Source organism: Astyanax mexicanus, chromosome 22 (genome assembly GCF_023375975.1).
Source record: "Astyanax mexicanus isolate ESR-SI-001 chromosome 22, AstMex3_surface, whole genome shotgun sequence".
In the NCBI taxonomy this organism is placed as follows: Eukaryota; Metazoa; Chordata; class Actinopteri; order Characiformes; family Acestrorhamphidae; genus Astyanax; species Astyanax mexicanus.
In genome coordinates, this window is record NC_064429.1 from 30,423,789 (window position 1) to 30,440,059 (window position 16,271).

At 38.6% G+C, this 16,271-nt stretch overlaps 1 protein-coding gene across 44 annotated transcripts in view; it reads right to left on the bottom strand.

Annotated features, from left to right (window-relative positions):
- camk2b1 (calcium/calmodulin-dependent protein kinase (CaM kinase) II beta 1) overlaps positions 1-16,271 on the bottom strand; it is a 102,595-nt gene that overhangs the window by 10,943 nt on the left and 75,381 nt on the right. For 12 of the 44 annotated variants that reach the window (XM_022667479.2, XM_022667487.2, XM_022667482.2 and 9 more), the window contains 3 exons: positions 11,636-11,680; positions 5,677-5,725; positions 1,377-1,475 (listed from right to left, as the gene is read on the bottom strand). In XM_022667479.2, coding sequence (XP_022523200.2) covers positions 1,377-1,475; positions 5,677-5,725; positions 11,636-11,680 — 193 coding nt within the window. The remainder of the gene's footprint in view (positions 1-1,376; positions 1,476-5,676; positions 5,726-11,635; positions 11,681-16,271) is intronic. The other 32 variants (XM_022667483.2, XM_022667496.2, XM_049470317.1 and 29 more) reach the window with 3 other exon arrangements.

The following is a 16,271-nucleotide window of genomic DNA, read 5'->3' on the forward strand; positions in this document are numbered from 1 at the left end:
AACAGTGTGGATAGAGGAGAATGCAGTGTAGGGTGAACGATTAAATCTTTCAACAGTATAGGGCATTCTAACATTTTAGAACAGTGTAAATGGAGGAGAATGTGCTAAAACAGTATGGAATTAACGAGGAGGCTGTTCTACAATAGCATAGGGCATTCTAAAGGATTAGTTATGAGGTAAAAAAAACAGTTTGGATGGAGGAGAATGCTCTAAAACAGTGTTTAATGTACGGAGAGATTATTCTACAATAGCATAGGGCATTCTAGAGCACTGGGAGTCTCCTTTCAGAATGGATAAATCCGATTCCAGGTTATGTTCAGTCAAAGACAGAGAGAGCATGCTCAGTCAGAAAATGCTGAGGGAAACGTCTTCAGAGAATGTAAAAGAGTTTTTTTATATATGGTTGCCATTTTTTCAGTGTAAATGAATGAGCTACTAAGGTCTGAATTTCATCTTCTGAAGTCTCCATTGTTCCACCAGCTGCTCGCATTCAGTAAAACTGAGCCAGATCCTCTTTTAGAGGCTGTACGCGTGACGTAATACCTAAAGACGCATGACGTGGCGAGAAGGACTCCCATTGAAAGCGACTTAAGACCCCAGTTTTAAGAATGAATATATTTGGCTTAGCAGGGCTGGTCATTTCAGCACACTGGTACCATTAAACATAATATTTCATCCCTTTTCCACTCAGAAATGCTGCTTTCAGTTTAGAAACAAAATAATACGGACATCCACTTTGATATCGTTAAGAATATTATCATCACAGGCTCACCCTGAAATATTGTGATATTATTTATTGCCCACCCCTAATGGGAACATGAGAATATTTCCTAGTACAATTTTAAAGCATTACGAATAGGGAGAAATGTCTGAGAACAGTATAAAGCAAAGTAAGGCTTTATAGAGCAAAGCACATCTGACCCCAGAACAGCCATCCCTGTGTGTCCTGTTACAAAACTACAGTACATCATCTGGAGAGGGAAAGTTGGCTAAAAAGCTGGCCAAGGCTCTTCACTGTGGGCACAAACAGCTGTGAGAATAAAAGCCGCTTATGCTTAATTGTTATATGAAGAAGGAGTAAGAAGAGGCCTTTATTTCACAGCATAATGAGGAGCTGGACTGCCAGCCTGAACAATAGACGGCATTATTCAGCTTTTTGGCGTTGAGTGTGAGCAGTCATTAAGCAGTTCTCTGGGTAGACACTTCAGTGACAGAACTGCATGATTACTGCAGTTACGGGTGTCTCTCAGTTCTTCAGTGTTCTTTTTTTTCTTGTTGTAGAACTTGGATAAACACAGAGTACAGTTTGAGAAGAGGCGAGTGTGAAATCAGAAATGTGGTGTGAACTGAACAGTAGTGCGTAATGCATCACTCACTGAATACAGCAGGGGCGGGGCTCTGAGCTGCGTGGGCGTGGTCAGGATGGGAGCTGGGGTTTGATTGGGCGAGACCTGAGCTGTGATCTACACTCTTTCCTGTGGTCCAACCCCCCCAACATTAACACACACACACACACGCACACAGATGAGAGATGAGAGGAGAGATGAGAGGCAGATGGGTCAAAAAGCAGGGCTGCACAATATCAGTATATTTGTTTGATGAATATTAATATTATTCTAATCTTTGTCCAGGTCTGATTACTGATTTACGAATGCATTTTTATATACAGCTCTGGAAAAAATTAAGAGAACACTTTTCACAGTTTTTGAATCAGTTTCTCTGAACTACGTACAATATTTCTTCCAAATTCCAAATAAAAATATTATAATTTAGAGCAATTATTTGCAAAAAATGAGAAATGTCTGAAACAACAAAAAAAGATGCAGAGTTTTTAAACCTCAAATAATGCAAAGTTCATATTCATAAAGTTTTAAGAATTCAGAAATCAATAATTGGTGGAATAACCCTGGTTTTAATCTCAGTTTTCATGCATCATGGCATGTTCTCCTCCACCAGTCTTACACACTGTTTTTTTTTTTTTTTTGCAACTTATTTTGCCCATATCGTGCAGCCCTGTTTCACAGACAGATGAATTGATAAACACTGGAAATGAGAAACAGTCATTCAGAAAAGTTAAACAGACTGAGGGATGAAATGAAAAAAAGAATGGAATGGAAAAGGAAGGAACTAATGATTAAAGATTATACAGCGAAGTGAACAGGGAGGCTAGTTCAAGTGAGAACAATGCCATTGGAACCCAGCCAGATTCAATTGCAACTGAATAAAAGCATTAATAAAAGTTTGGGAACCTTTTACCTACTATAAATCAATCCCTAGAAGTAACAACATGTATCACTAATCCTGTGCAGTTGACATGTTAAGTATATACTCTGCAAAATGATCATTTTTAAAGCTCTTTAATGCACTTTAATGGATCAAACAGAACATGTTCTTTATATTTATGCAACTCGGCAAGCCTGGTTGGTGTAGAGCAAAGAATAACACTATTACATGTCAGTAAGCTATCACACCATGTGTGAGGCTGGGGTTCAATTCCCAATCTGGGGAACTATGCTTATTCACTACACCAATAAGAGGTCTTGGGCAAGATTCTGCTGGGAATTAATCCCATCATACAAGATCAGACACTCTGGTCTAAAGTCTTTAGTCTACATGTGCAGTTCTCAACATGTTCTCAACCAAGTTATCATCAGTTTATCTTGATCTAGTATAGCAGTTATTATTATAAATGTGATAGAATTATAGTTTACGCTGAGCAGGATTATAGAACATAGAGAATGCCACTTTAAATCATATCAATACCTTTAAAGGATCTTTTTTTTTTTTGGTGTTACTGTGTCGTAGAGCTCAGATCGGGTCCCACCCGACCCGACCCGAACCGACCAGGCCAGGCCAGTGCACGTTCTGCCCGAACCCGATCCCAAACCGATCCACCTCATATACTGTCATTATGAGCCCGAGCCTGATTTAAACCACACATTTTTGTAGTAAGTAGAGCATTAAAACTGAGCTTTTTAAAACCATTTTCAGGCTGTTTGAATGAGCAAAATCTATTCCGAATGATTTTAATCAACATTGCAACACTGAAGAAGCAAGTGATTTTAACATTCTAACTTGTGCAACTTTATTTAAAACACTGTTTGATTTGTTACTTAGCTATATTGTAATTATCACGCTGTAACTTTATAGAAAATAAAAATAGCATTAAAAAACAGATGCCTCCATCACAGACTATTTTCTTGAGCCCGACCCGACCCCAACCCGGGGAAGTGGTGGGAAATCCTGGCCTCGGGTTGGGTTCAGGCAGAGAATCTAAGCTCTACTGTGTCGTAACCTGAGAAGCTACTCCCATATCAGTCATTTACACTGAAATTTCTACTTAGGCACAAATCAACCATAAACATTGCATGTGCTGTGGTATAATGACATCACTCCACATTCCCATGTAAAGCGGATCTCATTCAAAATAGCAAATAGCAAAACTTCACCAATTTCCAAAGCAGAGAACCTATTCATCTTTAACATCTACATCACAAACAGATCAACCAGACTTCAAAAACAGTAAATTAATAAAAGATCCATCAACATCATCTATCCTAATAATCCATATCAGCAGTTCATAGTGTGTTCAAGCACTGAGGAAACAGATTTAACAGAACAACTGCTGCTCTCAGTGAAGCAGTTCATAATCTAAACTACTCCGAACTATTCCAAAAGACAGTAAAACTCTCTCCCAACTGCCACAGAAATCCTGTACGTTACCTTCTCACAGCTTCTTCTGCTCACTTCAGATCTGTGGGCGTTTTAAGTACAGTATCGCCAGGATGGATTGTAGCCTCACACACCAGTTAATTATAGCACAAGGTGCCCTTGCCCTACACTAGTTGTAGTAAGAGTAGCAGTGACCACCCACACACACACTCTCTCTCACACACACACACACTTTCTCACTCACTCACTGTCTCACTCACACACATCTATCAGTAATAGTCCTGCAGCTACAATGAACAGTGTACAGTTAGCTGCTGTGGCTCAAGCTTCAGGCTTTATTTAGTCCCAGCAGAATCCATTCACCACAGCACAGTAGAGATGAGCTATTATAGTATAGAACATATAAAGAGTAAGAATCCTGAACTCAACCTGATATTCGTTTATACTTGATGACTTTTCTAATTAGGTAGTAACTTTGTATACAGTAACTGTATCCAATAATTACTTCAAATGATTTAAAACTTAGAATAGTCAATATTCTAAATCATATATAGTAATTATACAATATATCATAACACCCATCCATATGGGATTGCGATGACCAAAGCTCAGAGATTGTGCTGCAAAACTTTAGTTTTCTCCACGGTAAAGTCAGCTAACTCTCTGCTAACCTTAGTTCTTTCCCTAGAAACATTAGCTAGCTCTTCTCTAACCTTAGTTCTCTGCCAGTAAAGATAGCTAGCTCTCTGCTAACCTTAGTTCTTTCCCTAGAAACATTAGCTAGCTCTTCTCTAACCTTAGTTCTCTGCCAGTAAAGTTAGCTAACTCTCTGCTAACCTTAGTTCTTTCCCTAGAAACATTAGCTAGCTCTTCTCTAACCTTAGTTCTCTGCCAGTAAAGTTAGCTAGCTCTCTGCTAACCTTAGTTCTCTTCCCAGTAAAGATAGCTAGCTCTCTGCTAACCTTAGTTCTCTTCCCAGTAAAGATAGCTAGCTCTCTGCTAACCTTAGTTCTCTCCCCAGTAAAGTTAGCTAGCTCTCTGCTAACCTTAGTTCTCTTCCCAGTAAAGATAGCTAGCTCTCTGCTAACCTTAGTTCTCTCCCCAGTAAAGATAGCTAGCTCTCTGCTAATCTTAGTTCTCTCCCCAGTAAAGATAGCTAGCTCTCTGCTAACCTTAGTTCTCTCCCCAGTAAAGATAGCTAGCTCTATGCTAACCTTAGTTCTCTCCCCAGTAAAGATAGCTAGCTCTCTGCTAATCTTAGTTCTCTCCCCAGTAAAGATAGCTAGCTCTCTGCTAACCTTAGTTCTCTCCCCAGTAAAGATAGCTAGCTCTATGCTAACCTTAGTTCTCTCCCCAGTAAAGATAGCTAGCTCTCTGCTAACCTTAGTTCTCTCCCCAGTAAAGATAGCTAGCTCTCTGCTAATCTTAGTTCTCTCCCCAGTAAAGATAGCTAGCTCTCAGCTAACCTTAGTTCTCTCCCTAGTAAAGATAGCTAGCTCTATGCTAACCTTAGTTCTCTCCCCAGTAAAGATAGCTAGCTCTCTGCTAACCTTAGTTCTCTCCCCAGTAAAGATAGCTAGCTCTATGCTAACCTTAGTTCTCTTCCCAGTAAAGATAGCTAGCTCTCTGCTAACCTTAGTTCTCTCCCCAGTAAAGATAGCTAGCTCTCTGCTAACCTTAGTTCTCTCCCTAGTAAAGTTAGTGCTTTCCCACCGGCTTTAAATGCTCTGTCTGAAAATACAGCAAATTTACAGTAAATTTAAGACAATTTAAGATCGTAATTACCTGGATTTTTTTAGAATTGAATACTTTAAGACTTTTTAAGCAATCGCGGGAACCCTGTAATCAAATCGAACCATAAGATGCCTACAGATTCCCAACTCTACTTAGAACCATTTAAGAACCAATACATTTAATAGTAAGAATAGCAGACCCCAAACCCCTGCACCCCTGTAGTGCGGCGCTGGCACCACTGCCATGTCATTTCTGCCACCTTTCACCCACCTTTCATATCTTCATCCTCCACTGTGGCATTACTGCTGTCAGACGATTCCTGGGGTGAGAACAAGACAAAATTACTGTTAAAAAATGACCTCAGGTGTGAGTTTCAGTGCACTGAGGGATGATATCAACCCACACCGCCCTGCACACACACCCTCACACACACACACACACACACACACTCAGAGCCATGTACACGTGTCCCCTAAATAAACATTTCAAAAAACGAAACCCCCGGGATCACACAATTAACCGCTCACTGATGCGTGGCAAAGCTCATTAGGACAGTTGCAACATGCTTGTTATTTATACACACAAACACACACACACACACACACACACACATACAGATATTAAAAACACATTTCAATCTCTGCAAAAAAGAATATCTACACCTTTTAATCCTGGTCACAGTATCTCTTGCTTTCAAATAAGGCATAATAATCGGGACATTCCAGTTAGAATTACATCAATCTGAACAAATCTGCAGAGCAACATTCAACATAACCATATACAGCTCTGAAAAAAATAAGAGACCCCTTAAAAATGATGAGTTTCTTTTATTTTACCAAATTAAAAAAAATCTGGAAAATAATCAAGAAGTAGATTGATGATCACAAGCCATCAATCCAAGCTTAACTGCTTGAATTTTTGCATCAGGAGTAAAGGCATAAAGTTATCCAAAAGCAGTGTGTAAGACTGGTGGAGGAGAACATGATGCCAAGATGCATGAAAACTGTGATTAAAAACCAGGGTTATTCCACCAAATATTGATTTTTGAACTCTTAAAACTTTATAAATATGAACTCTTTTTCTTTGCATTATTTGAGGTCTGAAAGCTCTGCATCTTTTTTGTTATTTCAGCCATTTCTCCATTTCTCATTTACTGCAAATAAATGCTCTAAATGACAATATTTAATTTAGAATTTGGGAGAAATGTTGCGTGTAGTTTATAGAATAAAACAATGTTAATTTTACTCAAACATAAACCTATAAATAGCAAAATCAGAGAAATTGATTCAGAAACTAAAGTGGTCTCTTCATTTTTTCCAGAGCTGTATATCTGTACCAGTTGACTGAAGGGTTGTCCCAATTCTTAGTAGGAGGATTTCCCCCCTTTGTTCCAAGAGGAAGAGTTACACTCAAAAACAAGGCATAGGGGAACAAAAAAGAGAAATAGGACTGTTCCTTTGCCTTGACTTTATAACTTTATACAGTCAACATCCAAGTACAAGAGAAAGTTTAGCAGGAAGTGTACACAGGGTCACGGGTGGGTGGTCTGTGCCAGAAGAGGGCTTTGTACTTGTCCATTAGATAAATTACACAGGGTCTAAAAGGACAGAGAAAAAGAGAGCAGCTCAAACTCCTCCATGCCCTCATTTCAACCCTCTGGAGCAAAAAAATCACAAGAGGAAAGGAATCGAGAGAGAGAGAGAGAGAGAAAGAGAGAAGGACAGAATGATGTCGTGAGAGCAGGGAGGAGTAAAGGGGGCGGGGTCACCTGAGAAACGGAACGGAGCACCTGTCATGGCCGAGCCGTGGCCATCACCAAGGACACCAGAAGCTGCTGTAAATAGGCCAGCGAGGCCTGTGTCAGTATGTGGGACAGTATTATTAGGCAAGACTGAGAACGGCTTTGTTCTTTCATTCTTCCATCTGCACTGAGGCTCACACTCTCTTTCTACACTGGCACACGGAAGATTAACTACTTTAACTGATTATTATTATTAAGTCATAAATGTCACTCACTTAGCATGTCGTTAAAGTGGAATAATAGAGTGATATAGTAAGTTTTATGCTGCCTAAAATCTGATATATACACAGAGAGTGAAGTAACACAATCTGTACCAGTACTGCTTTACTACAAACCTTTTTTAACACCAATTTCCAAAGCTCAGTGTATTTCCAATGCTCTCAAATAAAGCATAATAATCAGGACATTCCAGTCAGAATTACATCAATCTGAACAAATCTGCAGAGCAACATTCACTAACTATATAGGAGACCACTTAAAATTGACGAGTTTCTTTGATTTTACCTAATAAAAAAAATCTGGAATATAATCAAGAGGAAGATGGATGATCACAATCCATCAAACCAAGCTAAACTGCTTGGATTTTCACACCAGGAGTAAAGGCATAAAGTTATCCAAAAGCAGTGTGTAAGACTGGTGGAGGAGAACGCTGTTACCAGCTGAAAGCTGTTAGCAAATGAACTTGTTTGCTAAAATAACAGCCCCTCCCCTTTTTTTAAACAATATATGATTTTTACTAAAATACTTTTACAATTTACAATACTGAAATTACTTATTTTTTCCGTTTTAACTTAATTTGTTCCCTTAAAGGGCCATGCAGTTTTTGTACCATTCTCAGTAATTGACTGAACCTTAAATGGGCTTAATGAGCTTAAATGGCAAAAATAATGGTAAGCAAAAAAGATACACTGATCAAGCATAACATTATGATCACCTCCTTGTTGTACTGATGGTACAGTGAGTGGATCAGACACTGCAGCAGTGCTGCTGGAGGTTTTAAACACTGTGTTTATTCACTCACTGTCCTTCACTATATTACACACTCCTACCAACAACTGTTCCACCATGTGTTGCTCCACAGTTTGTGTTGATAAGATGCGTCCAGGTCTTCTTCAGTGTTTACAGGCCGTTGTTGGTGAACTATTCTCAGTGCAGCAGCGATAATAGAGGTGTTTAAAAACTGCTGATCCCTGCAGTGCTGAGAATAATGACCCACCACCCAAATAATAACATGCTGAATGGTTGTGGTCTCTCCTGTATTGTCCAGACCATTGAAGGTCCAAAACAGGGTGAAAAGAGGATAACAAAAGCCATATCTGGACGAGATTGGTTTCTCAGGGGTACTGGGGTAGTTTTCTCTTTTATGGGGCTTTCTCTGTGATTTTATTCCTGTCCGGAACGACCATGAATGTGTTTTTCTCAGACATCCTCTGAGAAAATTACAGGCAGAATTATCTACTGTTTTTCGCTGAACCATTTTTGTAGTCCTCCGGTAATTTTAGTCTCGTCCGGATGCACATCTCTGAGTTTTGTCACCTCGTGCTATTTGTCCGCTGCCGCGCTCCGTAATTACACTTTGGGCGTGAGTGGAAATGGAGGAGCTACTGAGCGCAATGTCATGTGATGGAGAAAGCCAAAAAACTCACTGCTCTTCCTGTTTTTTCAATTGCAGTCCGGATGCAAGAGTTTTATCACTGAGTAGAAGTGTGAAATATTTTTCACAGACGCCCGTCTGAGAAACTAATCCCATCCAGATAGGGCTTAAGTAAGCAGAAAAACGAAGCACTAAATAAAGGAATAAAAAATACAATCTGTAATTAAATAACCACAGAGTGTTCCTACATGGTCAGAGGAACTGAACATAAATAATAAGGGGTTTAAACACAAAGAGGTGGTCATAATATGTAATAAAATTTAATGAGCTACATGATTTTCCTGCTTTCAATTACATTTCAGACCTTAACCAAACCGTTTTGTGACTTGCAACATCTGACGCGAGTTCCTGACGTCAACAATTCTGCTTCCAAATTATTCATCCGTCACTTCAGACAACAGATTTGGCCTTAATAAACCTCCTGCTGCGTACGAAATGGGGAAATAATCAATTCAGCTTTCAATTATGAGGAGCTTCAAAAATACAAGACGCAATGCAGCGCAACAGCCAGCTTTGAAGCTCTGCACTTCCAGATCCCACCACGAGATGGCCCCGCTTCCCACTTCACAAAAAACACACTTCATCAGAATGCAGACACACACACACACACACAGCAACAAGATGCCATGCTGTAATGCTGATACTTATTCCTTCCAACTGTTGCTCCCCTGCCCGACACGTCACACACCTTGTGTACACAGCCCAGCTCACTCCATTCAAAAGATCACTCATGAGCCTCTCGTCTACTTATCTCACAAACACACACACATGCTAATGCTAACAGACGCTGAGCAGACAGTGTAACTGCTCTAACAATTCTCACTTTTCTTCTGTGTGAAAACAGACTAATTACAGACATCTTAAACATTTTCAGCACAAATCTGTCAGAAAAACGTTATGTTAGCAAATTCATGCTAGCTCAAGAGCGAGAAAAGAGCTATTTGTAAAATAAAAGAGCTATTTGCTATTTTAAGCAGAAAACAGCCTCTAAAGAGACAGTTTATGATAACATGTTAGATTAAATTATTGGGGGAGCTATCATGAGAATCTTCAAGAGAATTCTCAAGAAAAAAGCTTCTACATATAAAACATCACAATTTTTTAAAATTAGTTATTTAAAACAGAAAAACAGCCCTATGGGGTTATAATAAAACTTATTCTACTAACTGATTCTTGTTAGGTCAAAAAGTAATACTGTTCAGCCGATTAATTCTAACTAGAGAAAGTAATACTACTTCTAAAAGTAGTAAAAAAAAAAAAAAAAACTGTATAAAAAAAGAAAATAGAGCTATTTTAAGCAAAAAAAAAACTGCCTCTAAAGGGACATTTCATAATAAAATGCTAGATTAAATTATTGGGGGAGACAAAATATGATAATAAAACAAGGGAACATAAATTATTTTAACATCTAATGTTAAATTAGCAATTTTTTAGGAAGCTTCAACATATTAAACATCACAAATCTTAAATCTATCTATCGTTAAGTTAGCAAATTCTCAAAAACAAAAAAATGTTCTACTAACTACTAACAGTAATACTATTAGCTGATTAATGCTAACAATAGAAAAGTAATACTACCTAAATTTCAAAAACTCTAAAAAGAGCTACATTAAACAGAAAACCCGCCTCTGATGGGCATTTCTTGATATAATGCTATATTCAATTATTGGGGGAGACAGAATATGATAGTGATATCTGCAAAAAAAGCTGTCTGCAAATCCATGCTAACCTGAGAATTTATTTTATTTTTTATTTTTATTTTTTTAAAAAGCTAATAAAACAAGGGTAAAACAGGCCTTTAAGGTGAACAGAAATTCTTTTAACATCTAATGTTAAATTAGCAAATTCTCAGGAAGCTTCACCATATAAAACATCACAAATCTTAAGAACTACATATATAAAACAGAAAAACAGTCATATGGGGTATTAGTATACAATTTATTCTACTAACTGATTCTTGCTAGGTCAAATAGTAATAAGTAATAATGCCAAATAGAGAATATAATGCTTATTACATTTTAAAAACTCTATAAAGGGCTATTTTAAACAGAAAACCCGCCTCTGATGGGTATTTCTTAGTATAATGCTAGATTCAACTATTGGGGGAGACAGAATATGATAGTTTGAAACAGCTGTCCGCAAATCCATGGTAACCTGAGGAGTCTCGCAAATCTTTAAAAAAGAGCTAAAAAAACAAGAAGAAAACAGGCCTTTAATGTGAACAAAATTTTTTTTCATGAGATAACTCATTTTCTTTAAGTTTTTAAAGCAGGTACAGGACTGTTTCAATGATTTTGGACTGTATTAAGATGCTAAGCTAGTACTAAATCTTTAGAACAGGTATTAAGACCAGAAGTAAAGGTTAAAACACTGAGGCTGAGATTACGCTAACCTTATACTGCAGTATGTTAACATGCTAACAACAGTAGCAGCATTGCCTATTAAACACACACACACTGCCCCATCAGAGCAGACTGGCATCACACACACACATTACGGTTAGATGACGTCAAAGTCTGTGGTTACACTGGATCTGATGCATTGTGAGGATGCAGATCAAACAGAGCAAAGAGAGAATTGGAGAAGGGGCTGGTGTGTGAGTGTTTGAGAGTGAGTGTGTGTGAGCGCGTGAGTGTTTGTGTGTGTGTGTGTGTGTGTGTGTGTGTGTGTGTGTGTGTGTGTGTGTGTTTGTTTTAGTTTGTGTGTGTGTGTGTGTGTGTTTGTTTTAGTTTGTGTGTGTGTGTGAGAGCGCGTGTATAAATACAGCGGGGTACCTTAATCCCATCCAATGGATTATGAATAACAGTGCTCTGAGCTTCCTACAGCAACACAGGAGGAGAGGAAGGAGGGATAGAAAAGAAGAAATGAACAAGATGGAGAAAAATACAGAACAAATGAGAATAATGAGAAAAAATAAGAGGGGAAAACTGTGAGAAAAATCTAAACATAGACGGAGGTAAAAAGAAAATGAACGGGGACAAAGAGAGAAAAAGAAAACAAAAATAAAGATAATGAGAGAGACAAAATAAAACTATACAGAGACAGATAGGAGGGAGGGAGTAATGAATAGATACAAAGAGAAAGAAGGGAAAGACAAAAGAATGAAAGAACTTAAAGTTAGGGGAGAGAGAGAGAGGATAGAACAAAAAGAATGAGACAGGGTGAAGCTATAGGAGAGAAAGCGAGAATAAAGAATGGACAGATACAGAGAAGGAGCGAGAGAGAAAAGAGTCAGAATAAAAGGAAACAAAGGGAGTTGAGATCAGAGAGAAAGACAGAGTGGTGATTGAATAAATATAGTTAGATTAAGAGAAATAAAGAATAAAGAGAAAGGGACAGAAGAAGAGTGAGAGAAACAATACAAAGAAAGAGAAAGAGTAGGAAGATAAAGGAGTGAAAGCAAAAGTAAGAAACATCCAGATACAGAGAGTGAGAGAGAGAAATAAGAGAGAAGAAAAGAAAAGAGAGGAGAGAAGGAGAGAGTAAGGAATTCATAAATATAAAAAAAGAAGAAGAAGAAGAGAGAAAGAAAAGAATAAAAGGTGAGAGGGGAGAGATAGAAGAACGGGAGTGAGGAAGGAAAGAGAATAAAAGAAAAACAGGGTGAAAATAAAGAAGAAAAGGAGAGAGTAAGAATGAAGAAAATAGAGAGAGAGAGAGAGAGAGAGAGAGAGAGAGAGAGCAAGCAGCTGTAAAAGAAGAGCGCTGTGTGGGCGGATGGGTGTTAAAGATTTAATTTTTTTTAAATAAATAAATAAATAAATAAATAAATAAATAAACACAATGCAGGCACTGGAGACTAAAGAGCAATTTATACACTAACAAAAGACCCACTGCTCATCCCTCCACTGTTTATCTCTCCATTTATCATCCTTCTATTTAGCAGAGACTAAATATCAAGACTTATAATCTAGCTGTGCAAATATTATTAAAAAATGTATAATAATAATAATAATATAAAAAATATGGACACTGTATCATATTGCAATATTTTGCTTTGCAATACTGTATAGATATTTAAAAACAGATTTTGATTTTTTATTTATTAGTTCACAGGTACACGTGGTTCATTTTGGGTTTTGTTTAACCTTGACCACTAGAGGGCAGCGCTGTACTTTGTCATTAGGCTTGTCATTAGACTTTTTTCTTTTATACAGATTTTATGAATATTATAGTGTGTTTCATGTACTATGTGCTTATAGTATCACAATAAACTATATCACAATATACTGAATCCTATGTAATCCCTGTATTGTGGTACACATTTCCTACAGTAACTAAAAAAAGAAACATCTAACGCACCTTTAAAAGAGTGTACCATATTTTTCGCACTATAAGGCGCACCGGATTATATGGCACATTTTAAGAGACACTATAACCACTGGGTGGTGGTGGTTGGGTAGCTAATTAAACTAAGTAGAGCTAAGCTAAGTAAACAAAACTGTAATTAAAAAAACGAGCGCTGGATGTAAATCTACAAAGATTTCTCTCCTAAAAACTCTTTATTTGGGTGAATAAAGCACTTCCATTTATTTACAGTAATCTAAGATTACCATATTTCTCCAGCACTAACGCTGGAGAATTAGCATTAGTGGCTAACCACCAGCGCTACACTGAGGAACCCGGAGGGTTCAGGTAAGCCAGGGCGATATTAGCTAGCGGTTCTTCCCACGCAGCTTGATTTAACACGGTAAACCTGAAGGTTACAGTCCGATATAGTCGTCTCTGAACAGCGAAAGAGCTAGCATGGTTTTCTGCTAATGCTAATACTGCTCCAGCAGTGCTAGCCAGGGTTGGCTGCAGGCTACAGGCTAATAATACTCACCTCTGAACGTCTAAAGAGCTACTGCGGTTAGTGGTTAATGCTAATACGGTGCTAGCAGTGCTAGTCAGGGTTGGCAGCCGGCTACAGGCTAATAATACTCACCTCTGAACGTCTAAAGAGCTTCTGCGGTTAGCGTGTAATGCTAATGCTGCTCCAGCAGTGCTAGCCGGGGTTGGCAGCCGGCTACAGGCTAATAATACTCACCTCTGAACGTCTAAAGAGCTATTGCGGTTAGCGTGTAATGCTAATGCTGCTCCAGCAGTGCTAGCCAGGGTTGGCAGCAGGCTACAGGCTAATAATACTCACCTCTGAACGTCTAAAGAGCTACTGCGGTTAGCGTGTAATGCTAATGCTGCTCCAGCAGTGCTAGCCAGGGTTGGCAGCAGGCTACAGGCCAATAATACTCAACTCTGAATGGGAAAATAGTGGTAAACAGCTAATGCTAATGCTACTCCAGCCTCTGTGCTGGAGAACTAAACTGAATCTCCTGTATAACGCTGTACTTTAGTGGAGTGGCTTTACTGCTTCTTAATACCTGACTGGTAAAATTCATACGTAAGAAGAACCAGATTATAAGGTGCAGTGATGATTTTTGGGAAAATTAAAGGATTTTAAGTGCGCCTTATAATGTAAAAAATACAGTATAACAGATTAAACAGGTACAGATTAGCCTGAAATTTAAGTGAGTTAATATTTGTAGTGTGTACAATATTTTTTACACTGTGCTTTACCTACAGCTTTTGCCACTATTATATTTTAACAGCAGAATTGAGCCAAATTTCAATCAGATCGTTTACAGAGTGAAGCTGCAACAGCCAACAATAAGGCTACTGGAAATAAGCTGTAGGAAACAAAGTACTGAAGACAAGATTCCTCACTGACCATAATCACCTCCTCTCTTCTGTCAAGCCTGAGTAACTATATCTGCACCATCAAGCAAGCGGAGAAGTGTGCGCATACACACACACACTCACATACACTCACACACACACTCGTACAGCATTAAAGGGCAGCTATGAGGGATCCTAAAAATATGTTGATATATTGCGCCACGTGTTGTGGTGGCAGTATATGTTGGAATGCCAGTCATTTTTCCAGGCAGAGTTCACTCTCCGAGAACTCAAAGTCTGTCTTCAAACCCTCAACAACAGTGTGTGTGTGTGTGTGTGTGTGAGTGAGAGAGAGTGTGTGTATACGGGTGTGTGATCACTTGTGAAAGGCTCAGCGATCATCCTCACACATTTCACTCCATTAATCCAGGCTATCACCACACCTTTTACACTTCCCCTGTTCCGTACAGCCCTCCAGCACTGAACCGACCCGCAGGACGTCCTTCCAGATCACCTAATATCAATATTTCACTTTATTTAATACTTTAATATGTTCAAGCATGTGAAAAAAAACAGAATGCTGCACTTCCTGCTGTTGTGTGGGTAAACATCAGCCCACATGGGAATGAGCAAAAGAGCAGCACTGCAATCAGAATGAAAGCACATGTGTAAAGGTTACCCGCCTCTGGAGACCACCCCCGAGCGAGCCCCGATTCCTCTGGGATTTCTGGTGGATCCTGTTTTTTTCATTTTCAAAGAGCTGATTTCTCTGGAAAATGACACCAGAGTGCATCCAGCTCTCATAAAATAAACTGATCATAAAATAAATACTTATTATTCTTACTATATGGCACACTATCAATGAGCGTCTATTTTCTGTTCTTTTTTCACACATATATTTCGTGGTGCACCAGATTAAAAAGGTGCATTATGCGACACTAGAAAAGAACAGAGGTGTCACCATGTTTTTCTTCTAATTCAGCAAAGCTAAGCTAAGTAAACAAAACTGTAATTCTTTTTTTATATATATATATATATATAATTTTATTTCCAATTTTTCTTATTTTCTCCCCAATTTAGCACAGCCAAGTACCCAACCCTCTAATTAGGACTCCCCCTATCACTAGTGATGCCCCAACACCAAGAGGGTGAAGACTAGCACACACCAGCCACCAACTCTTTTTGAACTGCTGCTGATGCAGCATTGCTGAGTAGGATCACAATGAGCTCGGAGGAAAGCGCAGCAATTAGGTTCCGAGACCTCTGCTCCCAGTGATGAAGAAAAAGAGCGCCATCTACCCACCCAGAGAGAATAAAGCCAATTGTGCTCTCTCAGGGCTCCGGCAGCTGATGGTAAGCTACATGACCGGGATTTGAACCAGCAATAGTGGCAGCACCTTAGTCTGTTCGACCACTTGCAGCCTGATTTTAACAACTCTTACTGTTCGTCAGTGAATGTTTATAATATTGATGCTAATAAACGCTTCTATGCGGGGACGTTCCAGATTCAGAAACGCCCTATTTAGAGTTCTAAAAATTCTGACATATCTATAAACCAGTAAACAAAAAATAAATACAAAAAATAAAACAACAATAAAACAGACCAAAAATTTGTTCAGATCTGGCAGAACGTTCACACAAAATTATAAAATTAATCACACGCGCACACAGTGTGAGCTTTACAATAAAAAAAAACTAACACACACACACACACACACACAGGTTTTGGGACACACACACACACACATGAGAGAA